This window comes from Takifugu flavidus, chromosome 9 (assembly GCF_003711565.1).
Source record: "Takifugu flavidus isolate HTHZ2018 chromosome 9, ASM371156v2, whole genome shotgun sequence".
Classification (NCBI taxonomy): Eukaryota; Metazoa; Chordata; class Actinopteri; order Tetraodontiformes; family Tetraodontidae; genus Takifugu; species Takifugu flavidus.
This window is the reverse complement of record NC_079528.1, coordinates 12,453,676-12,480,573: the sequence shown is the minus strand read 5'-3', so window position 1 is coordinate 12,480,573 and position 26,898 is coordinate 12,453,676. Positions and strand designations below refer to the sequence as shown.

The following is a 26,898-nucleotide window of genomic DNA, read 5'->3' as shown; positions in this document are numbered from 1 at the left end:
ACCGAGTTAATGGTTTTAGCAAGGGAGGGTGGAGCAGGACCTACAAATGCTGGGCCCCTCGGTCCAATATGAGTGTGTGCAGCCACACTCTTGTGCACACACACACACACACACACACACACACACACACACACACATACGCACAACAGAGGAACTATAGTGATGCCCTCTAACAGGTTCTCTTCAGCCAGAACTATGAATATAATTTGCTAAAACACACACAGGGTTGCACATTGCTGCACAGTCATACATCAAGGAGGGGGGGGGATAAAAGAGACAGTCTGGAGGCAGAGCATGATATCAGGAGGAATGGAGAGGAACGAGAGATGAGAGGGTTGGGGGAGGGGTGTCAAAATAAGAAGGGGGGTGCGAACAAACCTTCGGGCTCTGAGCTCTCTTTGTGGACGACTTGCTTCAGGGGGCAGCAGAAGATTTCGTGACACTTAGCACGAAAGGGGGACCCTTTACTCCTTATATCCGCTGAGTGGATGGAGTCCTGCCGTAACATAATGTACTCCTGGGTACCTGGGGCAGCGTCATCCTGGACTGTGATGGTGCCATAACAGAATGAACTGGGGTTAGAGGGCTCACCACACAAAGAAACCAAAGTAAACAAGAATCACAGAAAACACAGGCAAATCAAAAACATCAGGATACAGAGTGAGCTTCAACTAACAGTAACATAGCTCATAGGAACAAATCAAAAACAGAAGTAAAGAATAGAGGGACAGAAGAAGAGAGAGCGGGGCTGAGATGGAAGCGACAATAGCGGCGTTTTCGCTGTAAAGGAAAAGTAAGACGAGAGAAATCCAAGAGAACCGCCTGTAAAACTGTAGAACCGTGGCGTGATTGCACAGGCAGGAGTGGCGGAGCTGCAAGCCAGGCGTGCTGTGTGACGTCGCATTTGCTGACTGTTCTAAGTGAGCGTCATAGAAACCGAGTCAGGCGGTGAGTGGTTATCACCGACTTCACACACACCCCCCACACACACACGCGCGCACCGTGTGCATAGGCAAGCAGGAGCAAAGGCATGCAAAGGCCCCCAGGTGACACTGGAGTAACCTGATTTGATTTCATGCGGTCATGCTTGTTGTCGCAGCATCTATAACATCACTCTGCACCCGTCAATAGAAATCCTGTCCTGGGATCCTGCGAACAGCCTCCTGCGTCGTCGGGGCGACCTGGCTCTATTGCATCTGTCTTCTTCTGGGCACAGCGCTGCTTGTTTTATCACTGACCTATTTTCTCAGTGTTGATGGATTAGCTACATGTGAACCAGCCTAAATGAACTGCATCTCCTCTCCCTGATGGATTTTGGTGTCCTGCCTCTCTCTCTGCCACTTTAGCCGTTTAATGAAAACAGATACAAAGAAAGCTATTAATCAACCGCCGCTGTAGAGCCGCCGTGACGCTTGATCCAGTTCCGCTTACAACACGTGTGACTAACAAAATCAGATTCCGGTTTAGCCCCACCCACAAGAAAGTGACTGGCAGAAAAGTTGGCATTCTGTGTGTAAACGTCTACTTTTACTCACAAAGGTGAAAAATGAACTATTTCCTGCCTCTCTGATGGCGTGAATTCCTTGAACTAGTTCTTAACTTTGGTTTATATCTGTGATTTAGCCTCTTCTGTTTTATTTGTGAAGAAAAGTTGTTGAATTTGATGCGAGGATTATACGATAATCATAAAGATCCCGCGTGGCCTTGAGAGGAAGACCTTTCTGAGAGGCGAAGGTCAGAGCCATCCTGTTAGCAGCGCCCATAAAACGGGCCATAACTTCAGGAAAATAAGAGCCAAAAATGACTTCTCATTCGCCTCGCTCCGCACACACAGGCAGCAGGGTATCGCACTTTCAAACCCCCTGCAATGAATCACCAGGTGTCGTGGTTATCTCACTGTCACCGCCCGGCTCCTCCATAAACAGTCACAATAACGGGGCAGCGGCCAGACGGTCCTGCAGAACCGGGAGGTAGTCGGCAGCGCAGTCGCTCGCTCAAGAAAACCACTGAAATCCTAATGGTATTTCGGAATATATGGGGAAAAATATGTGTGTCTCCAGAAATATGACTGCTGAGACTCACAGGTGCTGCTGCTGCACTTGATCCCAAACCTTATGGATTTTTAGCTGCTGTAGTAAACACGGGACGCAGGCGGGAAGATAAATTTGAGAACTTTAACAAACATTTAAGACCTTTTCTTTAATGAGCACACTAACTGCTGGCTCATCTGTGATTAAACCGAGCAGGGCTGGGAGGATGGGGAGAGGAGGGGTCCGGGCGCCATCTTTTACAGCCTGTCTTCTGCATCCTTGCCCCAGCCCTGATGAGGAGTGCATATTGGGATTGAGGGATGCTTGATGAACGATGCAGCGGGGACCGAGAAGCCGCCGTCTGTCAGGGGGAACGCATAGAACCATCTGTAAAGCAGGGTCATGACAGTCGGTGATCTACAGGCACCGGCGATTCCACGCGAGGACCCTTCACGTGCTGCAATAGATGTCCTTGCAGCTTTGACAGGAATAAATCTCACAGTAAGGAGAATCGGGTACAATTGCTGGCGACAGACGAGGGTTGGGAGTTAGGGGCTCATCTATTTAAGACCCCGATATGACTGACATGCTCAGCAACATGAGTGGGGCATGTTTATGTGCGGCGTATAAAACAGGGGAGATGAAATTGCCCCGCTGAGTTCACGCGCCAGGCCGGCGTCTGTGAGAGCGAGGGGGCGGCTTGATGTGGCGAAACATCAGCAGTGACACCAAAATGTTGCTGGCCTCATGTTCAGATGGAGTTCAAGGACGGCTGTAATCAACCGAAGCCCTGTCAGGTCTAGAAAAATGTAGCACTTTTCATATAAGAGGAGCGTGAACAGGGTGGAACAGATTCGTCATGACTTGACAAATGGCGCACTCGCTAAATTAGAGTCGGAATTAAGCAAAGAAACGGGCTTGTAGCCCAAGTTCCTGTCGTCTTTTAGACGCGTGTCCTCAATGTGGCTTAGCGAGGAGCTGAATCTAGCACAGAGTCTTCTGGGAGGCCTTCCCTTCACTGAGCATCATCTCATGAAAGGAGAGTTATATTTTGGTTTGGAAGTCACCTTGCAGAAGAAAGTGAGCCAGGCTGAACTTGAGCTTCTTCGCTCCCTTTCTTCGTCTGCCTTTGTTCAGACTGTCTGGGTCTTGTAAACAGAACAAATTGCTTGAAGAATTCTTCCACAGGCAGATGACGCATAAACGGCAATGCCAGTTTTAATTTTAACATATCTGCAAAGAAAATTGCAAATTTAAATCTTTCCATCTGTTTGGTTCTATGGGTGGTTTCTTAGCCAGCCAGCTCCATCTCTTTTACAGCCTTCACACTTCACGTGCTTTTCTTGACAGTTTGCCGTTTCTATTTTTTCCTTAGCTCAGTGTTGTTCAAATAGCAGCCTGAGTCACTGCTCCATTATGAGGCCTCCCAGGAGATCGGGGTTGATTGCTGGAGGCTTTTCTTTCTCCCAGCCGTACAGCAAAGCAACCGCTGGCTAGCAAGGCACCTAAATCACAAACTGTCGGGACTGCTTTGGATGTGATCTATGAAATATACACTCACCGGCCACTTGATTAGGTCTACCTTGCGAGTAAAACATTGGAACCCCCTTTTGCCTTCAAAACTGCCTTAATTCTTCATGGGGTAGAACAGCCCTCAGAGTTTGGTCCATTTTGACATGATGGCATCGAGCAGTTGCTGCAGATTTGATCACACAGTTCATGTACTGCTCCATCTTTTTCTCAGATATTGTCCCAGCTTTGAGCCCGAAGACCCGCGACTCAGATTTACAGATATATTAGAGCCGAGAGGAGAGCAAATATATTACATCTGCTCGTCGGAATCATACGTCTACAGAGATGAGTGTGATAAAACTGCTTCTGACAGGCCCATGATAGACGCCACCAGCTCTCATATGGAACGGTATTGATTTAGCATCAGAACAGACTTCTCCTCAGCCTGACAGCTTCCTTAGCATCTGGGATTAGAGTTCAGTGGTGCAGCTCTTACGTTTGACACCTCTTCACAAATAATCCCATTTAGCAGACTGACTTTTGGTGCATTTAAAAACAGCTATTTTTACTTCACTTGTCACTCCGAGAACTATTTTCACCTTTCAGAAGTTTCTAATTCATCTTAAAATCCCTGGAACGCCTCAGCTGGCAGATCAATATTTGAAGACTGTTTGGATCCAAGCTACGCTGCACTGTCTGACTCACACACATACAAATACACACAGACAAACACACACACACACATACGCTTTCTGTTGCACTGCTAAATTTGCCCATTACAGCCCTTCAATGAGTGTCAGTTAAGCATTAATGCAGAAAAAAAGTGTACTAATTATAGTCCTGATTGATGTTTTCCTTTAGATGTGACTGCAAGACAATTAAATGTCATCTCATCTATGAAATTAGTTCTTTTCTTAAATGATTTGTTCGTGTAGTGCAACAAATGAATCTATGCACACAGAAACGTGCGTAAAATACTGACGGGGAACCTTCCATCCTGTGATGTACTCCTGTGTTTCACAATTTTCTTGTCAGAAGGGATGAATCACACACCTCTGTTGAGGTAGATTCATGCTATGGATCCTTTTCACAGCAGTTAAGAGCTGAAAAGAGCAAATGGGATTGTACCTGTACCTCTGGCTTCCTCTCAGGAAGACTGAAACATTGGGGGAGGTGATACAGGTCTAATCAGATCAACAAAGCCCGAACGCCACACAGGCTGTGATATCAATGCAAATTCTGCACCAGAATCACTTTATCTTGTCTGTTCAAAATAAATTAAAAGTGACCTGATAGCAGCAGAGTAATATAAAGATAAAGTGGTTCTACTATAGGCGCATGATAATCTCAACATTGTTGCATAAATATAACAATGCTTTCCCACCACATAAGCATTTTTCATTCAACCAGGAGTTTGAAAACTAAAATTACCCAACGAAAACTTTTGTTAACCACGGACTCTGCCTGACAACGGGGAGGACTTTCAGATTCCTCTGAATTCTTGAGGGCCGTAGCGTTGTGCTGGGATACACTCGCAGTATTCTGCGCTGAAGCGACAAACCAGTTTATATGTGGAAAATGGAGCAGAGGAGGAAACGTCACAGGAAGCAAGGGGACGGCGAGGTCGAGAAATTCAACTTCAAGTTGGTCCCTCAAAACGGCCGAGTCTACAGAAGCAAATGTGCAATACGCTGTCAAAAATGTGTGAAACGGTCAAGATTCCAAAAAGCAAAAGTACCAAAACATCCACATTGGGATGATTTAAAGACACAGATTACCAGGTAAATTTCACCAGGTAAAAATAACCTTGTTAGTAAAAGTTCCTGAAAGTCCTTTTCACTATGCTTAAAGTGCTGTATGTAAACTTCAGGTCTTCAATCTTGCGAGGTTGAGGAGTTTACATTTATATTTTAAACAATTTTAATCATATTCAAAATGATATGGAAGCCTGCAGCAGCTCCGTGGCCTCACGGAGCACGTTTATTGCCTCATGCTGGAGAAACCACGAGCCGTTTCACACTGCACACACTTCAAACCTCACCCTGGGCACAAAGAGCGGGCATACTTTATGAGTTACTGAGAGGGAAAATGTATTCAATCAATCTGGCTTTACGAAAGCACAGTTCAACACGCTAACGCGTCGGCTCAGGCGCTGCGTGACCTTCGTCGACACCACGAGAGAAGAGAGGGGGGGGAACAAATGCACAGTAATGAAAAAATCCCGGTTTGCAGAAGTCATAAATGCATCCTTCACCGACTCAGCGGTGTGAACAGCCATAAATTCACAGAAAAAGCAGAAAGCGCCTGCTGAGAGAATGCTGTCGCCTTGTTACATAACAGGAGGTGAGACCTGCAGAGAGAGACAGAGCTGCTGGCTCGTTAAGAACAGCCTGCAGGTGTAAATCTTCAAGCAAATCACAATTTTGGTCACAAGCAAGCGTATAAGTACCACTAAAACAACTAAACACTAACACTAAAACAGTAAACGCCATTAGATTTTTACTTTGAATAGGTATTTTTTATTATAGAGGCTGACTACAGTCTGTAGAAGTCTCACTGCACCTACTGGCCTCTCCGCACGCACACTTTTAATAGCTTATTGTAGGGTCGGGAGGTCTTGGTTCAGTATTTAACCCTCGTCCTACCCCATCTGTCACACACAAGAAAATTTCAATCAATTTGTTAAAACAAAAAAGAGGAGCGAATCCTGTCCGAATCCAGACAAGATTTAGCAATTTGAGCGAATAAATCAAGCAAATTCTGTCAGATTTTCAGCATTAGTGGCCACTAACGTTATTCCATCTCATTACCAATCAGCCTGCGTGACGAGCGACACGCCTCTACGAAGAGAAAATTCGGCGCGTCTCTGCCAAGAACACGGTTATTGGCAGCGGAGATGGTGTGAAGGGCGGCCAAACAGATCAGATCACCAAACACAGCCGTCAGCTCGCTGCTGTCCATTGTAGAGGGAACAGAGGGAGTGTAGAAAGAGAATAAAGAGGCTTTTATGGTGTATTATGCATAAATGTAAATGGGATTCAATGCAAACAAGACCTTTTTCCCTCACTGGTTCTGATTTATGGTGAAGCTAGTTCAAATAAGTGTATAATATTGGTTTGGAATGTGATGTACATTATGTGTGGTACACAGTGCAGTTTGTTTATTGAAAATTAGATTAAACGGCAGATTACAGTTCAGTTTTCACTGTGATTTGAGGGCGGCTGGTGCCACAAATGTTAAATATGTCGCAGTATTTGGGAAACACTGTTCTCAAGGGTAAAACTTGAAACTGAGCTGTAAAAGATGGCAGAAACAGCAGATATAAACTAGAGAAATGCTCTTTTACGACATCCGGTCACATCTGCTGCAGCTGTTAGATACAACACTCACTGTTTTAAGGAGAAATTGTGTTAAAAGAAGAGGTGAAGAACTAAACTGCTCCAGATTTAAATAAATAGATAAATAAATTTGATGAATTAGTTATCTGTCTCGTTTATATTGAGATTCAACTAAATCAGATCAGAAACTACCAGAATGAAAGTGAAAACAAAGCAGGCGGGTCCAAATTACCCTCTCTTAGTATGAATACATGGAGGGAAAATGCACTCTCACAGTCTGGATTACGCTGGCATTAACGGTGACCCTTCTGCTATATTAACCAGTGAGGGACGCTCTCCATTGCAGTGGAGCAAAGTGTCCCAAGTAGCTTGGCCTTGATGATGGATTACATAAAGGATTCAAAGGCAGCCATTCAGGGAGAGGAGATTTAGGAACAACTAACGCCAACACCATCTGAATCATCAAAAATATGGGATTAGCATTTGATGGCTCGGGTGGCTCGTAATGCATCCTGAGAGGGGCAGAAGCCTCACACGTCCCTTCATTTGCTACACTCTGTGAAGGACAAAAGCCCTAAAAAGGGGGCAGAGCTCCATCTCCCAGTTCTGGCTCTGAGATAAAAAGGACTCAAATAAATAGGGTTATTCCAGAACAATGGTCAACAGAAATGACCATTCAGTCCTGGTTTTCATGAGGTTTGCATGCATGTCTCCTTCAAGTGAAAGGAGATGATTGATTCTTGCTCATGAAATGATCAAATTTTGTGGCTTTTTCTTAGACGAAGATAGCGAGAAGCTAAATTTGCACGTAGCTGCTGGTGCAGTACACGTTTGATTTCATCATTAAAGTCACCTACGCAGAACACACACACACATGCAGACAGAGTGACGCCTAAGGTCAAGTTAGAGTGGTCTCGCCTCTCCCCACAGGGCAGCTGCTCCTCTACCAGATATTAGAACTGCAGTATACGGTGTTCCCATAGCATCACTTCATGGTATGTGGAATCCTCACAACGTGTGATCTAATCCCACCTGGCTGCGACGAGCCATCTATTTGACTGTCGTTCATACTGCCGAGGGCTGTTCACCAAAAAGCACTGTCAAAAATAGATTGAAACGCTAACGATTGGAAATGTCCACAGCGACCGGATCACAGCTGGATTATCAAAGAGTCATAAATCCTGCGAGGCGAGGTTGGGCAAAAGGAGACGAAATGCAAATAGTCGAGCTGGTGACATCAGCGCTTCTTTCAGGGCGACGCCGCCACGTGGCGATGCAGGCGGAGGAGACCTGTATTCCAGCAAACGTTGGCTCGCCAGTCGGTGAATAGTGAAGCACGGTCCAGGTCTGACAGATCCCTCTGGCGCTCAGCTGTTCACCAGCTCGTACGTTTCCAGCGACAACAGCCAGCTCATCACAGCTGTTAAACTATGTGGTCAGCACCCGCTCGCAATCACGCATCCTGGCCGTCAAACCAAAATCCAGAAGAAAGGCACGGCGGGGAGGGGGAAAGGGCCGTGCTGGCAACATTAGCGGTCGCTAGCCACAAATATTTGACCTCACACTTCAAGAGGACAGACGTAAAGGTCTTTGCTCATGATTGTGTTCTCCTGGTTGCTAAGGGTTAAATGTATAAGTAATAAACCACATTATGTTAAAATATTGTCAATATTTGCATTTTTTATGCATCTTTGGTTTATCCGCTGAGTATAAAATTAAACGGTCACTGCACATAAATATGTGTCTATGTCTGGTTTCAGAGCGCCTGTATGGAATTTCTGTGCGGGTGCATTTAAACTGTCTTCCCCGCAACTCCGAGAGACATGTGGACTGGGCCGGCCTTATCCGGGGTGACAGTCCCTCCACCTTAACACTAACTCACTGCAGCAAATTCTGTCCAAACACGAGCAGGTCCAGAGCGTCAGACGACCACCTTCGGGACAAAAACCCCCTATCCTCTTCTCCTTAACTATTCCTGGCCTCTAGTTAATTGATTATCTGTCCCCAGCATTTATGTAGAAGAGACAGAGAATAAATTCTACCAGCCTGTTAAAGACCCGAGTCAAGAGCGCCTGATTTATTGTGTCTGGGACATCTATTGTGAACTGTTTTCAGGATATAGGTTCGCTTCCAAGTATGGGACATTATATGACTTTGTTCTGAAGGCCAGTGCGATGAATAAAGGATGGCTACAAAGACCTGAGTGCTGTTCTGGTTCTGACTTAGTACATGTAGGCTGGGGAGGGAGTTGGGAAGGCATTTGTCGATGCTACCAGCGTTTTATAGAAGCCATTACACGGCGGAGGAGTACAGCAGGACGGAGGAAAAGGTGGGCTGGAAGATTTAGCTCCACACCCAAACATGAATTATGCAGCTGGGCCATCCAGACATGAAGCTGTGTATCCCTTTATAAATGCCTGACACAGACAGAACAGGTTTAGCTAACATTTGCTCCTGTTGGTCCGTGCTTGCAAACAGTGAAGGGGGATTTCTGAGTAAAAAATGTCAGAGCAGCAAAAAGTGGTGCATCCGTGCAATGGAAGGATTTGAAGACAACACACAGGGCAGAGTTCAGCGGTGCTCTTAGTTTGATCCCAAATGAGGGTTTTACAAGAGTTGTTCTGGTTCATGAGCATAAATAGGGCAGGGGGCACCATCTGTGTAAACTTGAGGTGGATTTGGGGAGGTCATGGTGTTAAGCCCTGCAGATGGTGACCAATCAAAAACACAAGTGCTGTGAGTGGCTGCTCATAAAGCCGTATATCCTGCGATTTGAGGAGAATTCACGTACAAGATCTGTGTAGTATCAGTAGGCTGCTGTGTGTGTGTGTGTGGGGGGGGGGAGGGGGAGTGTGTGTGTGCTCTTCTACTTGCTATATACTGAGTACCAAAATATACATTCTAATAGCAAACTGGGGACATTTATGTGAACTGAGGACATTTTGGCTGGTCCCAACCACTTCAAAGGAGTTTGAGGGGTTAAGATTTTTGAAGTTGAGGTTAGAGTTAAGTTTAGGTTAAGGTTAGGGTCAGGGGGTTAGTTGTGATGGTTAGTTTAGGGAGCTGGGTAATGTATTATATCTGTGAAAGACCTCACGAAGTTAGGAGTGCGAGGATGTGTGTGTGTGTGTGTGTGTGTGTGTGTGTGTGTGTGTGTGTGTGTGTGTGTGTGTGTGCAGAGAATTTGACATGATGTTGAAATAAAAGAGCAACTGGGCAGAGGGAGAGGGGGGGCTGACTCAACCCTCGTGTTATGTTTACTACGCGGTGTTTGCTGACAGGGATTACAATTACAGAAATTGCTTAAGACAGCTGTTTTACTCGCTGCTATCACACCACCCACACCGCGAGCAACAGGGGAATATCCTGCCACTATCCGGCCACTAGTTTTCCTGGTAAACTTTCTTTTCAGGGCTTCTGCCGAACGCTCCATGCACGCAGCTATGTATATAAAGGATCGTCACGTCTGCTTTGCTGCCAGACAGAAAGAAGCAAAGTAGTTAAAAAGACATTAACCCAGAGTGCAATCACCATTTACTGATGTATATACATAATAAGGGATGCACAGAGGACTGGGAGACTCAGGGTTGATCTAATTTATGTTGCAGCATCAGTCATCACAGGTCATGAAACTGGCCTCTGATGTCTCCAGTGCTGTCCAGCAACCCGTCACCATGTCGACCTCTTCTGTGAAAGCATCCTGGACGGGGTCAAGCTTTAGCAATCTGATTACACGCAGACCTGAGAAAACTGGCTTTGTTCTGGTTGGTGCTCAACAAGCGTGTTGGCAGCACGGACGCACGGCCTCAGCTGCGTGTTCCATCCCAGCGCCGGCTCCATTTTCAAAATCTTTCATGTGGCAAACGCCGTCAGCCTGTTTAACGCTGCAACGCGCGAGTGAGGCAGAGCTACGGGGAAAAGCCAGAGCGGGGTCAGGTGGGGCCATGTTGTCGATGATTCTCCTCTGAAAGTGCTTCTGTAACTGAAAACCACTTGATACCCGGCCGCACTCTTCCAGAACGGTCGGCGCTGGGAGGCCAGGCAGCTGAGAGTCAACCGATCTCTCTCTCTCTCTCTCTCTCTCTCTCTCTCTCTCTCTCTCTCTCTCTCTCTCTCTCTCTCTCTCTCTCTCTCTCTCCCTCTCTCTCTCTTTCCCTTTGCATGCATTCCTTTCCACCTGCACTGAAAGATAAGTGCGCCCCTCCCCGCCATCCCCTCCCCGCCATCCCCTCTCCATTAACAGCGCCGCAGCTGTTTGCGTTCTGTGTTTGTCGGCAATAAAAGCCGACGCTGATGATGAGCGAGAGCCAAGGCCACACAGCCTTCGACTGCCAGACCGTGTCGCAGATAATTACCATGACAACATGATTCCAGAGGCCAAACAAGACGGAATGACTGAAACTGCGGGGAGACCTTTCAAATGAGGCGCTTCCTGTTTCCCCCGGGACGGACGCTATTAGCGTGTTCGATACGCGCCTAGTGAGAAATAAGCGGCACAATTAAGACCTAAAAGCTTGATCACAGTTCTGCGCTCAGGCCCCCTTGTTATTAAATTAATTGTGGGTGGGAGTCTGTTGCGTATTTGTGACATGATTCTCTTCCCTAGCCGGCGCTAAGTTAGCGGAGCGCCTTTTGTGGAGCTAATGAGTTCCACAGGTCAGGCTGAACAGTCTGCTACTGTTCCGTTTTCTTTAAACACAGAACTGAGGGTCATAACTGAACTGTATTATGATGGAACCAGATGTCCCATTCAGCTGTAGTGAAGAGATCCTAAGAATAAACCAGTTAGAACCGGGCAGCCTGCGATGATTGATGGATTCCGCGCCAGATTTTGGCATGTTCCGGGAGACATTAGGGAGATCAGGCGAACCGTCTCCACGTTCCCCATCTCCCTGGATGTGATTTATGGGAAAATATCGTGCAACATGTCAGATTATTATGAGTGGCTGAACACCTCTCACATCGATGGATGATTTAGTGCTGAACACACCACAACCTGTAGTTAAACTCGGGTGTTTAACTGGTTTCAGGTAACGTCCAGCAGCTCCTTCTTTCAGAGGTTTAACATCGCAGCCCGCCAGCGTCGGAGCTGAGGACCTTTGTCAGCAGTGTGTATGACAGAGCTTACAGCTGTACACATCACACTCACACACTCACACCTGGAGCTTCACTGTCAGCTTAAAAACTCATTAGACTCCTGTCCTTCGTGTAACCCGACCGTGAAACCCCCATTATGGCCCGAGTCCATGAAATCCAGAGGGACTGCAGGTTGGTACACAAAGCATCTCTGGACCTCAGCGGAATTTCTCTGACACAAGTTTTGCAGCAGGACTCCAATAACCAGGAGATTTCAAAAAGCCACTGGGACCAGGAGGCCGTTCTCGGTAATTCTGTCTGATTATCAGGTTTTTAGAATAATCAAGACAGGAAGCGACACGTCTGTGTTGCACAGTCGCTCTTCCAAAAGGATCTCAGTCGGGTTTTCTTGAATCTAATATGGCAGGAAGGAAGTGCTGAACACAGCAGTCAGGCTCCGTGACCCCGAGGACCCGAGTCCTTTTCTGATGAGCCAATAACCGGCTCCACCTGTCACCGCAGGTTTCACCCTGGTGTGGAATTGCCAAAACCACACGGGCGAACACGAACACCTCAGCGACGACTACCATCGCAGCACTCCATCCATCATCGCTCTCCTCATCCTCAGCATGCCTCCTCATCGGCTCCGTGGCCCGACCTCTGACCTGTGCCATAAACAGGCGTAATGACACTCCGTAGGAGCTAAACTGTGAAAACGCCACTCCAAGGCTGCGAGCACGATGACAGCTCGACAACCAATCAAAGCCCGGCATGGACGCGGCGCCTGGGCATGGCGTCGGACCACAGCCTTGGGTTGGACAACTGGAATTGTTACCGGGCCTTAGCGGGACAGTTTTACAACAGGACACAGAGACAAAGTGTGCCTGCGAGATCGTTTCAATCACGCCAGAGACCTTCAGCAAATGTACGAAGACTAAATGTAAAGATGGACGACAGCACGGACACTTGAATGTCTCCTGAGTTAAATAGTTCTCAGGAAATCTACACAAAAGTCAACATCTGATGAAAGGTTTGCGATCCATTTGACCACATCACACATTTTGTATATTTTTACTTTGTTACACTGCTAACCTTGTGCAGCGAGAGAGAGAGAGAGAGAGAGAGAGAGAGAGAGAGAGAGAGAGGCCCCATTCATTCCAGTAATATCTGCTCACCGGTGTGTGAAGCCAAAACATTTGACTTTCCTGGCTGTAAAATTACCCAGATCCTCCACACAGCCTCCACACTGCGGGTCCCACAGCGAATGTGTGGATGCGCACTGGGGATTTCTGCCCGCCAAGTGGCCGACATCCAGCTCCGCGCTCCTCCTACCTGACTGAGAATCCAATAAGGCTGCTCTCGCTCCCTCCGAAAAAACGGAGCCAGATCAAATTGATCAATTTCTGATAATGGAGGATAATAATGGTATTGTAACTGATAATGGAATTGTAGCATTCACTTCCTGTCCTGGTAATTTCCAGACGACGACAAGCGGCGCCAGAACAGTTCCGCCGCTCTTCCTCCGGGGCTTGTTTGTCATAGCTGTCATGAAAGCGTATATTGAACGATGTAAAACATCAAATTGTATTTATGTGATTAATTATGCTAACACGATAAGGTCTGGTGCCTCGCTATATGCTAAAAGAGTGTGTAGATGGGTTAACGTTTGGGTCGACTACAGGCGGCACAGAAACAAAAAATAGGCTGAAAAAAAGAATGATAATTTAATTTTTCAATAACGCAAAGGTAGAAACATGATAATATAATCACAGGAGATTATTTTCTCTGATATTTAAATGCACGTTCCCAGAAATAGCTTATCTATATCTAGTTTTGCTCCCTCTCGTGAATATTTCAGCAGTAAATTTACAGGTGAGGACGAGATCATCTGCAGACTCCTCCAGCACTCCAAAGAGGTCACTTCTTTGACATGATTGTCAAACACAAGCACTCATATGTGCATTTACTCAGGCCCGAGCGGCCGGAGTGCTGCCAATCCCCCATTTATAGACAGGCCCTCTCTGCGTTACCATACTTAGCATAAACAAACGGTAGCCTGTAGCCTACATAATGACCTAGATGAGAAAGAGGGGAGGCAGAAGAGACTTAAACACATCTCTCTCTCTCGCTCGCTCGCTCGGCTGTCTCTATGGAGATGTGAGGCTCCCCTCGTCTGACACATTTAGAGGCTCCTGGGCTGCAGAATGTTGAGGAGGAAGGGACACGCTGCTCCTCCCCTGCAAGGCGCACCATCACCACCTGTGACCTGACTAAACCCAGGACTTCATTGGAAAAGACCGATGTTCTGACCCGCGGCAGCTTTACGGGAAGACGGGCTCAACGTGCATGAAACTAGCATAAGACAAAGTCTTCCATGTTAAATTGACTAGTTTGAGCTTAAGTGGAGTGAGTAACTCTGCCGGTGTGATCTGGTCTAATCTGGGCCGGGCTGTTCTGGGTCTGTCTGTTCGCCGTCCCCTGCTCGGCTCCGCCAGTCATCACCCAGAGGACCTGTTATTTCGGGAGCTCAGCTGAGAAGAGATGACAACATCACGGACTGCTTAAGCCGCTTACATTTCCTCAAGCACTCCCACTGCGCCCTCGGATCTACGCCCTCGTGGTGCCGCGCTGCGCGTTCGCAGGCGCCGTGGCGCCCGGGCACCTGTCGATGTGGCGTTTGACAAGCGGACGGATGAGGGCGGATCAGGCAGAGCACAAGGTGGAAGATTAAAACATTCCAGAGGAGGGGTGACACTTCACCCAGACCACTGCGACACATTCCCGCCACGGCAGAACGCGCTGTTTGGGCGGCAGAGCGGCATAAAATTAGCTAACATTCAATGGTGGTGCTGCTGAGGGAGGAAGACGAGGCCAACGCTAAAAGAGTCACTTGATGGGGGGGTGATAAAAGGGACGAGCAGAGGCAGATTTAAGCTTTTCCTCGCCTCTGGAAGCGGTTCGGAGTGATGAAAGAGAAACAAGGGCTGCGAGCAGAAAGATGGGATGATGGCAAAATGTCTCGTGGAGCTGAGGAGTGGGACTCGTTATCGTGGCGTTTATGAGAGTCGGGACTCGTTTTTCTCTGTCATCAAACCCCCCCTTCCCTGCTCTCCTGTTCCCTCAAAGGATGTTTTCTGCAGCGCTCCAAAACAGGATGTTTTTCTCTCATTTCCCTGACTAAGCAGGGGTTAAACCTGCGGGAAGGCAGACAGCGAGATCACTCACAGGTTATCTGTGCAGACATTTATCAGCATTCAGACTGCACAGCCCCCCCCCTTTCCCCCCACCACAGCGCGCTTCAAAGGGGTGGAGGCCGGGACGAGACCAGGAGAGAGGCGGGGGAGACCCTGCAGCCAAAAGAGTTCCCCTTTTGCTTTAGTTTCACCTGCCAGGAGCGTGCGCACCCTCCAGCACCAGGATTGATTATATCCCATTCAGGCATAAACTGCATCTTTTCCAGGTTTGCGTAGCTCAACCCCACCAGTTCCCCCCCGTTTTAGCCAAAGCTCCATTAGTAACCTACTGAGCAGGCAGATGGAGTGTGGAAACGTCTGGTTCAGGCACATTACGAGAGGCTTCATTTCTCCCAGCAGATGGTAATGAAACAATACCAGAATCGTACGCACGGACACTTGCTTTCAATTGAATCGGATTTCAATGAACACAACTCCAGGTGGAAATGGACGGCTCGCAAAAGGAGCGTGCGCCGCCTGTATCCCCCACGTGACAACACAAACGGACCAGAACCGCCGACGGTAGACGGTGTCGGCGCGGCTCGTTAGGAAACGCGCCATCGAGGGGTCAATGTTTTTCCCGCCCGCTTCCCAGCTTTCATCTCTCTTTCTGTGAGCGAGCGGGATGCCGTGACACAACCACTCATTAGCAAGCAGCAGCGGGCAGGCGGAGATCGTTTTGCAAAGACAAACAACTTAATTAGTAGCGGCGCGGCTTTAATAAGTTCAGCTCAAAATAGTTTGGAGAAACTGGAGAGTCGTAACATCAGCACCGGCGTGATTATTAAAGGCCTGTATGTGGATATGAGGTTAAGAGGGGCGGGGACACAGAGGGATTTAAGTCAACAAGTGAGGCACCTGTGTATGTCCGGATAAAGAGGTTGGGGAAGATTGCATGGGCGTAGCTTGAAAGGATGTGTTTCTAATCATTCAAGCCACAGCTCTAAAACGAAGCCGCGAGTCTACACATCCAGCTCGACGAGTCTCGCGCCATATTGTGTAAACGGGTTCTGTTCTGGGGTCATTAAGAGCTTCCATTATGTGCAAAAACAGGAATTTGAAAAAGGAATTCTGCTCAGCCAGCAGCCTGGCGAAGCGATTAGCATGTTTGTTTGGATTCCGGCGTGGGTTGGGTCATTTGCAGCGGCAAGTGTTTATTGCAGAATAAGCAGCTCACTTAGCCTGCAGGTTAAAACGTGTGTGTGTGTGTGTGTGTGTGTGTGTGTGTGTGCATGTGTGTCTGTGTGTGTGTGTGTGTGTGTGTGTGTGTGTATGGGAGGAGAAGCATCGCTGTGATGCATTGGCCAAGGCTGGATAGTGCAATTTAGAAGCCATCTGCCTCTCTGGTGCTTTACAGTGTGGATGAAAGTAAAAGTTAATGGGTTAATTTTCTAAAGTCCAGTCCCTGCCTGATGACGCCGTCCTTTACAAATGTGTAGCTGTGTTTGTTGTGTTTTGCAGACTGTTAGGAAAAAGAGCTAAACCCGCTAGAGGTTAGGAGAAAATACATATTGAATTTATGTATTTCATTATCCCAGAAGTTAGCTGTTAGCATAGCAGGTGTGAGAACTGCCTCCACATTAATAACACATTCTGTTCATCCTGCTTAACATGTCCACAGGCCTCAAATGTGGTCTTCTGGTCTTCAAAACTTGTTCTTTTTAGGCCGACTTGTGATCACACATAGATGAAGCTATATCTATCTACAGTATGCACGATGCAAAAGGGATTATCACCACGTAAACACTGAAACATAAATAATCTGAGCCGTTAACAAACACCAGATGTCTTCTTCTGCACTCTGGTGCAGCCTGAGACAAAAGAAAAACATCCTCCCAAAACAACTTTTGCAGAAATGTAGAAATTCATGCTCAAACTATAAAACAAGCACTACTGTTTACGTGCTGTTTATGTCTGCTGGGGAGAACAACCAATCAATACAGCAGTAAACATTATGTGAATGAGCGATGTCACATGACAGGAAGTGCTGGATTATCTCTCAAGGGAAATTAGAAGTGAAATAATCAATACAGAAGGATTTAGCCGGAGACTAAAATCTGTGAATGAATGTGGACCAATTTAAAATTGTCCAGCTTTAAATATTTTTCACACAGGCCTTTAAGCAGAGCTTTTATTGCAGCTAACCTTTTCATCTCCACTACAACCCTCCAAAATAGCCACTTCTGATGTTACGGATAGCTCCTCGTCTCTCGCTCTCTCTCTCTCTCTCTCTCTGCAGTGGAGCCAGAGACTTGTCTCCTCTAATTATACTGAAAAATGATGTGATCACTCACCACACTCTCTGGTGAAATGTGACAAAACGAAAAAGAAACTTTTGTTTAGGTAGGAATCACTCTAAACTCAAGCCAAAGGTCAGGCTTTAAGGTTACAAGGTCACCTGTGGGACAAAAGATGTCCTGAACTCCTTGTGCCCGTCTCCGACTCGAATAAATGCAGAGGCAGGAAGAGCATCCGGTATAAAACTGAATATTAGAGTCATTCGTATGGATTCTATACTAGATCAGTCAAGGTCTGTGTTAGCATAGACCGTCACTGGAAACGTTTAGCTACAAGAGGCCAGTGGACATTTTCTCTACTCGAAGACATTGAGGAGGAAGGACGTGGATAAAGAGAGGACATGGCATATGTTGGTCCAAGAGAAGCAGATGCAGAGGACGATTCACCGTGGCGACCCCTAAAGGAGGGAGCTCTAAAACGAAGATTGTCACCAAAGGAAAACCCTTCCCAGCGATGGTTTAGCCTACAGATCACCACCAAACTATAACCTCATGCTTTAACATCTGCATGTTTATGATGGGCTTTGATTTCGTTTGGTGAGATGTTCCTCTGTAACAGCAGAGAACGTGAACCACAGGGAGGAAATAACACAGAACACAGCATTTTAAGTAGGATAAGGATAAATCCAACAGCATGAATGCCACCCTAAACAAGCTGAATCAAACCCAATGAAGACGTGAAATAGTGCGCTGGACGAGCACCACAGGAGCTTTACCAGGCCAGATGCTAAAACCAGTGTAGTTCCATATGAATATGCTATATTAGCTAGCATTGTTAAACACCTGGACCGTTGCGCTGGTTCGTACCACCTCCGTAAACACCTCTCACCCCCCAACAGCGGCTCAGCTGACTGCCTGTTTGTACCGGCCTCTCTCACAGCGTGTGAGCGTGTGTAACGTCTTCGGAAACATGTTCCGGAGACACCTCAGAATCCACCCCCCACGCTGACGGCTCCGACGCTTATTGGGGCTTTGTTGCCGTGGCAGCGTCCTATTATGTAAATGATTTCTCCCTGATGGGTAGGAGGCAGCGCAGCCATGATGTTTTCTGCTCCAGACTGTGTAAAATTGGCTTCTTGCTATATTTAGCAAACATTTTAGTGTTACCCTTCTTCCCCATTTCCTTGCGTGTCAACAGGAACAGAGGACCAGTGTGCCTGGAACACTTTCACACAGTGGCGTTTAAAATAGGGCTTAATTCCACACAAAACAGCCCATAAAGACACATTTTCATGCGATGGGTCGGCGGTTCAGCGACTTCTTTTATCTTATTTCCCCAGGTGAATATTTAACTGAATGGATTGGCCCTCCACTCTCCTGCCCCCATCAATGCTGAATAGATGAGTCTTCTCGGAGGAATACGACTAATGGCCTTCTGTTATATATCACCTTTCATATTCCAGCTGAAGAGAAGCTGAGATTAAAGTCTCGGGCATTCCAGAAAAGCGAGACTTTAGGTCCTTTCTTTTGACCCTCCCCTGTTAAATGTGATATTGTAAGAGCCCGTCTCTAAAAAGGTGAGTGTTTATGTCTTTATTAATAGCAGATCTGAGCCATAATATCCACGCCGCTGACCTGTGTCCAGTGTTTTGGTCAAACAAACCCACATCCAGGGCGTCACTCTGGAGACCGCATCCACACCTGCGCTCCAATGAAACGCCTGTTTTCAGAGAGCGACCTCGGGATCAATATGGTCAATAGAATGAGCCTCAGGAGTGCAGCGCTGGAGAGGCTGATGAGCGCGTGCATGTGCATTTCTCTGCAACGGGGTGGGGGTTTTCTCTCATGACCGCCTTGCTTGAGGTCATTTTTACACACAATTGTTGTCTCTGCCAAAGGGTCGTCGTTACACTGGGAGTCTCTCCGTCCACATTCATAGGAGAGACACGTGGAAATGGCTCCATGGTGTCATCCACTCACAACCGACAACATGACCCAACATTCCCGTCATCTTTGACACACATCTTATTTATCTTATTTCAGCAACACAGCACGGGCGGTTTGGACGTTTAAGAAACGGCGCCCATGAGTGCCGTGAAGGTCAAATATCGACTCCCCTGTGACCTCATGTACATATTCATCATATATCATTTATATAAGTCGAAACATGTGAAAATGGCGGCACGGTGGTGTGGTGGTTAGCACTGTTGCCTCACAGCAAGAAGGCCCCGGGTTCGATCCCCGGTTGGGATTGATTGGGGACTTTCTGTGTGGAGTTTGCATGTTCTCCCTGTGCCTGTGTGGGTTCTCTCCGGGTACTCCGGCTTCCTCCCACAGTCCAAAGACATGCATGATTGGGGATTAGGCTAATTGGAAACTCTAAATTGCCCGTAGGTGTGAGTGTGAGAGTGAGTGGTTGTGTGTCTGTATGTGTGTTAGCCCTGCGATTGACTGGCGTCCAGTCCAGGGTGTACCCTGCCTCCGCCCATTGAGCTGGGATAGGCTCCAGCCCCCCCGCGACCCTCAGTGGAGGAACAAGCGGTAGAAAATGAGTGAGTGAGAGTGAGAACATTGTGAAAATGAAAGCAGAGGGATTTACATAGAACAAGTTAAGCTGAGTTTTGGTACAACCAGACGAGGTTTTCGAGCATCTTAAATACGTCTAAATTCTAATTCCTCTCTTCCCAAACCTGTCAGGTCCGTTCGGAACCTTCTTTTTTTGTGCAGTGCGGCTGCGGGGCTGCGTTTGTAGCTAGCTCATGAAATGAACAGCGGGAGAAGAGCAAGAAGCGCGTAATCCTGTTAAGTATTCTCCGCATGTGTTCGGAAGAGATGGCGGTTTGCGCGTCTTCTTGTTGAATCATCACCACGGAGACTAGAGTCCAGCTGCAAATGACAGCACCAGCAGCTGCTAATCAGCTTCCTGCACGAACCATCGGTTTTCCATTTGTTTCCTCACGTCTTTTTTTTCATTTCCAGCACTTTTAATTAGGTCGTGAGGCAAAGACGGGACATGCTGACGTCCTCTGCTGATCACCTGCGACGTTCTGACCTGAAAACGTCTGCTGACCTCGCGGGAGCTCCTCACTAACTTCCTGCTACGTGTATCCGAACGATGACCGTAACTCGTGACTTCGACAGCGACCTTTGCTTCCGTGACCTCTCTCTGCCTCCGAAACCAAAGAGAGCTCCAGATCCGCTTTGCTGGTATTTAAACCTCTCCGCAGAGAAGCTTCTGCTGGACTCAAAGAGCAACCATCTGATTCTGTAATAGCAACATCTGAGGAACGCAGCAGACTTAATGTCAGCTCAGGGTCGTGAAAGCTAGCGGACGAATGAGTCAGCTGATCTCCTGTGGGCCTCAGCGCTCAACGAAAACGGCGACAGCCTCTGACAATGGAATTAAATCTGGATAACCTGATTCAGTTCGCCGTGTGTCATCTCTTCTATATATAGTGATGATGATTTTTTTTTAAAAAGAGATGTGACGTGTCAAAAAAAAAAGATTTAGACTTTTTCTTCAGCGGCGGCGCTAATAGGAACAAGTACTTCAGGACGATCCTGCTGATTTAACAGTCTTCAGTTTAACAGATAATACGCTAGCAGGGGAACTGTCACATCTCTGCTCTGGATGAAAACGAAGCCCTCCTGAGCAACGGCGTCGGAGTTAAGCGTTATGTAAGACATTTCTCTATATGAAGTAGGAAAAGAGGGAAGGAGGCCTGTTTTTTTAGCTTTCATGACACGAAAACAACAATTAAGGGATTGACTTTAGATGGATTAGCAACTGTAATGCACAAAGTGCTATCCTGAAAGTAAAACTGCAGTAATCCAAAATCCAGAGGTAGCATAATCCCACACCTATTTGTTTGAAGCCTAATCTGCTTCATGTTTCTGATGAGAGGAATTCAGGTGCAGCCATTAGAAAATTAATTTTCAAGGTCAGTTGGCAGGAGATGGAACGGCATCAGCTTATTTCTTCATTACTGTAAAATATCAAAACAAAGCCGTTTTGCTCACCGTGGACGCCTCGTTGTGGTGTCCAGAGGTAAACGGGACGCTCACCCAGACCTCTACCCCAGCGTCCATCAGCTGCTGCCTTTAAACTCTAGCTTAACTCGCAGCACACTGAGCCTAAATCATGCAGGGTTAACACATAAATGAAGCTTTGTGAAAGGTTATAGCGTCGGGGGAAAGTGATGGCGCCACAGGAGCCGTTTATTAATGTTCTATTATCGTTGAAAATGGGGCTTCAGAGGCACCGAAGTGGAAACTTCCCCTCCGTCATAACTCGAGGGTGGATTCTGATCACATGTCTTAGACCAGGAGCTCTTCCACATCCAGCCTTCAGGAAGAGCCCCTCAGGTAATTCTGCTGGCTCTCCCACAGCGGCCGTTTTTCCCAGCAGTCATTGAAGGGGACGGCGTTTACCTCAAAAGGCACGCAGCTCTGCGGATTACCAGCCCCAAGCTGACTAATGCATCAGGACGGTCAGGTATTTAGAGATTTCAGAGCCAGAACACTTCTGGCAGAGATGACGTGAGACAAGCCATAATTCCATTTCACCATCCAGAGAGATTAAGAGCATTAAAAACCCCATTGCTCCGACATGTTGTCCAATACGTCCCGGCATTAATGAATCATTTAAAAACACATCATTTGGCACAATTCACTTGCAAATAAAAATGTCCCCAGAGGGAATGCGTCAGGTTGAGCATATAGAGGAATTAAACTCCTCGTATTCCTGAAGGCTGAGCGGGAATAGAGGACAGGGCACCGGCCGACTGGTTCCCTCCAGGAGCTGTGGCCAGATCTGCGTCAGTATCACGACATCATCTGTCAGGGAACAACTCCGCCACACTGACATCCCAAAGACTTCCAGGAGAACATGTTCTCACCATCCCCCGTCTTTGACAAGTACTGCAGCGAACTCGCTTCCTCGCGTCGACGTTGCCAACGCTGAACTCACCGCTCCCACTTTTTACTCACTTCAGCCGTTTCACTTCTTTCTTTCTGACTCCTTCCAAATTTTTAAGTCTGAGTGAACCCGAGGAAAAGGAAAGTTCCAGATTTATCTGGAGTCCCCTGAACTCGTTGGGTTCACTCATCAGTTAAAAGGAGAAACGGAAACACTTTCACAGGAGATCCACTAAAACACCAGACCGGAAGTACTTTTTCCAGCACGTTCGGTTGGTTGACATCCAGACATTGAGTGCATGCGAATGAATCCGGTCGATACGATGGATCATTGTTGGCCTCCACGTTGCAGCAATTAGTTGGAGGGATTTTAACAACACCCGTGGCGGGTGGTTCTGCTGATGACATCAGAGTAGGTGTCAGCGTTAGGACACAACTGCCTGGATTGTGATTAATGAAGCGGCTCCCTGATCCATCTCTGGGTGCCCCATCGATCCCTCAGACCGGCTCCGCGCTGAATTAATCTGTCCGCGAATATGCAAGACGTATGTGCCCGGCGCTGTTCAGAGCTGCACGTGGAGGCATGAATCCACAGGCTGACACTCGCTCCCGGCGGTGGAGCTCATCAGGCCAGTGCAGGGAGGAAGAGGGTTGCTCAGCAGGAGTGGGAAATGGAAATATGATGATTCTAAAAAACCTAAATAGATTGTTCAGCTAAAATGGAAAATGCATAAATGCAGGAGTCCATCGAGCTGTGTGTGTGTGTGTGTGTGTGTGTGCGCTTGACACATCACACATTCAGTCAGAGGATGAAATGTGGCATTTCGGCCTGAGCCGCAGAGGGGTGAACAGATTACTGTCACGAGAGTCTCACTCGTCAAACCGAGGTAAACACCAGTCTTTGAGCTGGAACAAGGGGCTCGGCGGCACCAGCCAGCACTGAGCAGCACCGAGCAGCACCGAGTAGCACCGAGCAGCACCGAGCAGCACCGAGCAGCACCGAGCAGCACCGCTTTAGATGGTTAAGAATCCGATTCATCGATGATGGTGACAGATGTGCAGTGGTGAGGACGCTGGTTTAGAAGCTACTGTATCTGAAAATGGCCACCGCCGGTAGGAGGAGCACCACTTGCTATCATGCTATTTTCCGCTCCCCTGCCATTCACCTCTGGGGTGGGGGTGGGGGGGCAGGTGACCCATGCAGTGACACACGCCGTTATGTTGTTTCTGTCCTCTCTCAGATTAAAATCCAAAGCTATTAAACGTCTCTGCGCATCGTTTTCGGCTAGGTGGAGGGTCCTATTATCACATCTGAAGGTTTGGGAGTTGGTGCTGCCCGAGGGCTTAAACGAGTCAGCCAGGGACACATGACTTTTCTCTCTGGCTGGAGATGAGAGGCGACTGCGCTGCAGAGATTAACCTCAAAATCAATGCGTTTGACTACGGTCTCCTCAACAGTGTGAGCAAACCGCCTCTGTCTCGCGTCACGTATGAATTATTTCACATTTATTTACTTGGATGATCAGTTTTCTCACCACCTCTTATTCTTTAATTGGCCGCTGCTAGAAAATTAACATTATCACTTGCAGGCCTGGTATTTTTTTTAAAAGCAAGCCAATTAAGACTATTGATTTGCTGTGATCACTTTAAAAAGTGCTGAACAGTGAGAGGACCCGAGTGAATTGTTATAGAGGGAGTAAAAAAGAACGCCACTGGGCACGCTGCCACAGCGTCAGCGTAGATTATTGTATTACAGTGAAGGAAGTGGCGTTCACCTGTGACCATACACAGACCTCTCTATAGGCCTCGGCAGCAAAGAGAAGCTTTCCGGATTCTGGCGCTCCTGGAAACTTATTGAAAGGCAACAGTGTGAAAGTGTGACGGCGTTAGCAGCTCGGTGCAGCTGCGAGCGTTTCCACCAGAGTGTGCAGACGGGGAAGGCAGGCAGGGGCGTATGGTTTGATCAGGAGCTTCAGTGTATTTTGCTTCTTTGGACTGAGCGCATGTATCTCATCTTCTTTCATTTTTAAAAGATTTTTTTTTCTTCTGAGCTGCTGTGGAGAGATCTCAGTAGATGACTGAATTTCTCTGGTTGCTGCTCCAGAATCGAGGACATGGGCACAACGGAAAAATGTGACTCTTTTCCTGATTGTTTCTCACATGGACGTCTTGACGTTTAGGTCAAAGTGCTTCCTGCCCGACTATATGATGTTTAAAATCTGATTTTATCCAAGTTTCTCTCTTGCAACGTGCACCTGAGAGTCTCTGATCTTTGTTAAAAGATGTAAAGAGGGTTTTTTGTTGTTTGTCTCCTGCATGAACCCGGGTTGTGTGACCTTAAAGCCCCCTCCCCCCGCTGTTCAGATTCATATGCGATGAGACAGAATGCGGATAGGGTGAGAGTGAGAACCACAGAGGAGCATTTCAACAGGAGGCTGGTGACAAGAGGATCCCCCTGCCGTCATTTCACCCTCCTCATCTTCGTTTCTGTCGATGCAGCAGAAACACTGACGCGTTTCCCTCATTGTTTTCATGCCATGTCCAAACACACAGAACATACGCAGGCCTATGAGCTCACTGGAGACCCCCCCCAAACAAGCAGTAACCACATGCACCATGCTGGGGAATGGTTCGCCATCCAGCGCTGCCATTGTTTCCAGTCTAACATCACAGGCTAATCGGAGCAGCACAAAGGGATGAATGAGAGCGTGCTCGCGTAAAAATGTGATTTCGGGGATAAAGACATATTGTGCAAGGCAAAGGACGCATCTTACCCTTGGAAGCATCCTTGTCTTCTTTAGCCTTCGCCACTTTTCCGCTCATAGATCCCAGTTTGGATGTGTAATTCCCGATTTAGACAAAAATCGAAATCCTTTTAATTGTCGGCCGTCCTCAGTGAAATCGTCCCCAAAGGCTCCGGGTGCTGAGATAAGGGTTCTGTGGACGGAAAGAGACAGGTTCACCAAAACCACCCCATTCCCAACATCAGGGGTGTCTTAACATAAGGGAATATGTTTGTTGTTGTTGTTTTTTTTATCAATCATCAGGGCATCGGTGCAAACATCCAGCTGTGCCGCTCTCTTGGCGCACAGTAAACACAACCATCCAGCCTGTGCGCGGCCATCCCCGCACGCTTACCTTATCTCCTCCACGCTTTCTGCTACATCAATACACATTGATGAAAGGAAACCAACACGCCACGACTGCCGTTGTGTTGCATACAGGAAAAAAAAATCACGACCTGCTCTGCTGTGACAAAGAAGAGGAGCAGAACAAAAGCGGCGAATTTCGAGCAGCGGCGCGTATTTTCCCTCTCAGCGATGATGGAAAAAAAAGAGACCCCCTCAAAATAACAGAAATCGGACCACTGAAGCGTCCTACGTAGACAAAAAGCCCGACAGAAATGCCATGTACTGCAGCTGGTGTGACCAGGGTCCCTCCTGCTGACGAGCCGTGCTCCTCTGAACGCTCGCAATCAACAGGATACACAACGTGAGAGGAGCGCTCCCCCCACCGCAGAGCCGAATCGCACCGACATTTGTTTCCACTTGGTTTTCAGTTGGGGTGTGTGGGATTTTTTTTTAATCTCCTTCCTTTTTTTTCACTCGAGGGTCGTCGTAGACACGAGCAGGAGCTCCATCCGTGAAGGCGGGCGGCGGGGGAGCTGCGTCGTCGACGCGGTTAACGCTGGAGCTGCGCGGTGCTCACCATGTTGCTCTCATTCAGCCGCCTTTGCAGAGCAATGCGTCACCCCATTCACACACAACCTGCGCATTTCCCCCTGAAACGGCAGGTTTTTGAATCATTTCATAGAATGCGCAAAGCTCAAAACACGTAAAGCAACCGAAGAATTGTTTTCTTTTTTAATATTCAACATAGTGCAGGTCTAAAGAAACGTCTCTGCTCCCTGAACGCTTCATCATAACACTTGACTCCATTGAAAAATGCTGTCGGGTCTTCTAGAAGTTTGAAATATTGGAAGAGAGCTGCCGTACGGCAAAATATGTTCCGACCACAGAGGTTTTGTGAGTAATTAATTTATTTTACACTAGACATGTTGATGGTAAATATTGCAGCTCTGCGTGTGACGTCTATGCTGCTGAGTTGCTCAAGAAAGACAAAAATGAGAAGCTGTGGACCATCAAACGTCACTTTCTGTGGCAGCTGATCTTCACGGCTTCTCCAGATTTGGGAGATTCTTTCAGTCAGCAGCAGTGCTGTGAGGAAATGGACTTTTATTTTGAAATGTTTCATAGAACATCCTGCAGGTTGTCTGAACAAAGTTGTAGAGCAACAAAACAATCAGAATATTTCAAATCTGACTCATATTGTAAATTTAGTTGGGTTTAAAAGGCTTCCAGGGATCTGGGCTCCTTACCTTAAAAATCCTGGGAAGATGTCTTAAAAGTCACACCTCGGTCTTTGGACCTCCCAGTTGATCGATGGTGATCTAATCCTAATCCTGATTCTTTCTTGGTCAGTGAAAGCACCTCTGACTCCTGGATGAGTTGCCTTCACAGCGGTCCTTCCTCGGTCTGCTTTTTGACACCCTTGT

General features: G+C 47.4%; 1 protein-coding gene across 4 annotated transcripts in view; it reads right to left on the bottom strand.

The window, feature by feature from the left end:
- fgf13a (fibroblast growth factor 13a) overlaps window positions 1–26,898 on the bottom strand; it is a 52,961-nt gene extending 26,063 nt beyond the window's left edge. The window contains exons 1-3 of one of the 4 annotated variants that reach the window (XM_057043199.1): window positions 26,722–26,898; window positions 25,118–25,280; window positions 379–546 (exon numbers count right to left, since the gene is read on the bottom strand). In XM_057043199.1, the coding sequence (XP_056899179.1) occupies window positions 379–546; window positions 25,118–25,166 (217 nt within the window). In that variant the 5' untranslated portion in view covers window positions 25,167–25,280; window positions 26,722–26,898. Of the gene's footprint in view, window positions 1–378; window positions 547–13,131; window positions 13,283–25,117; window positions 25,281–25,481; window positions 26,052–26,721 lie in introns of those variants that run through there. The other 3 variants (XM_057043198.1, XM_057043201.1, XM_057043197.1) reach the window with 3 other exon arrangements.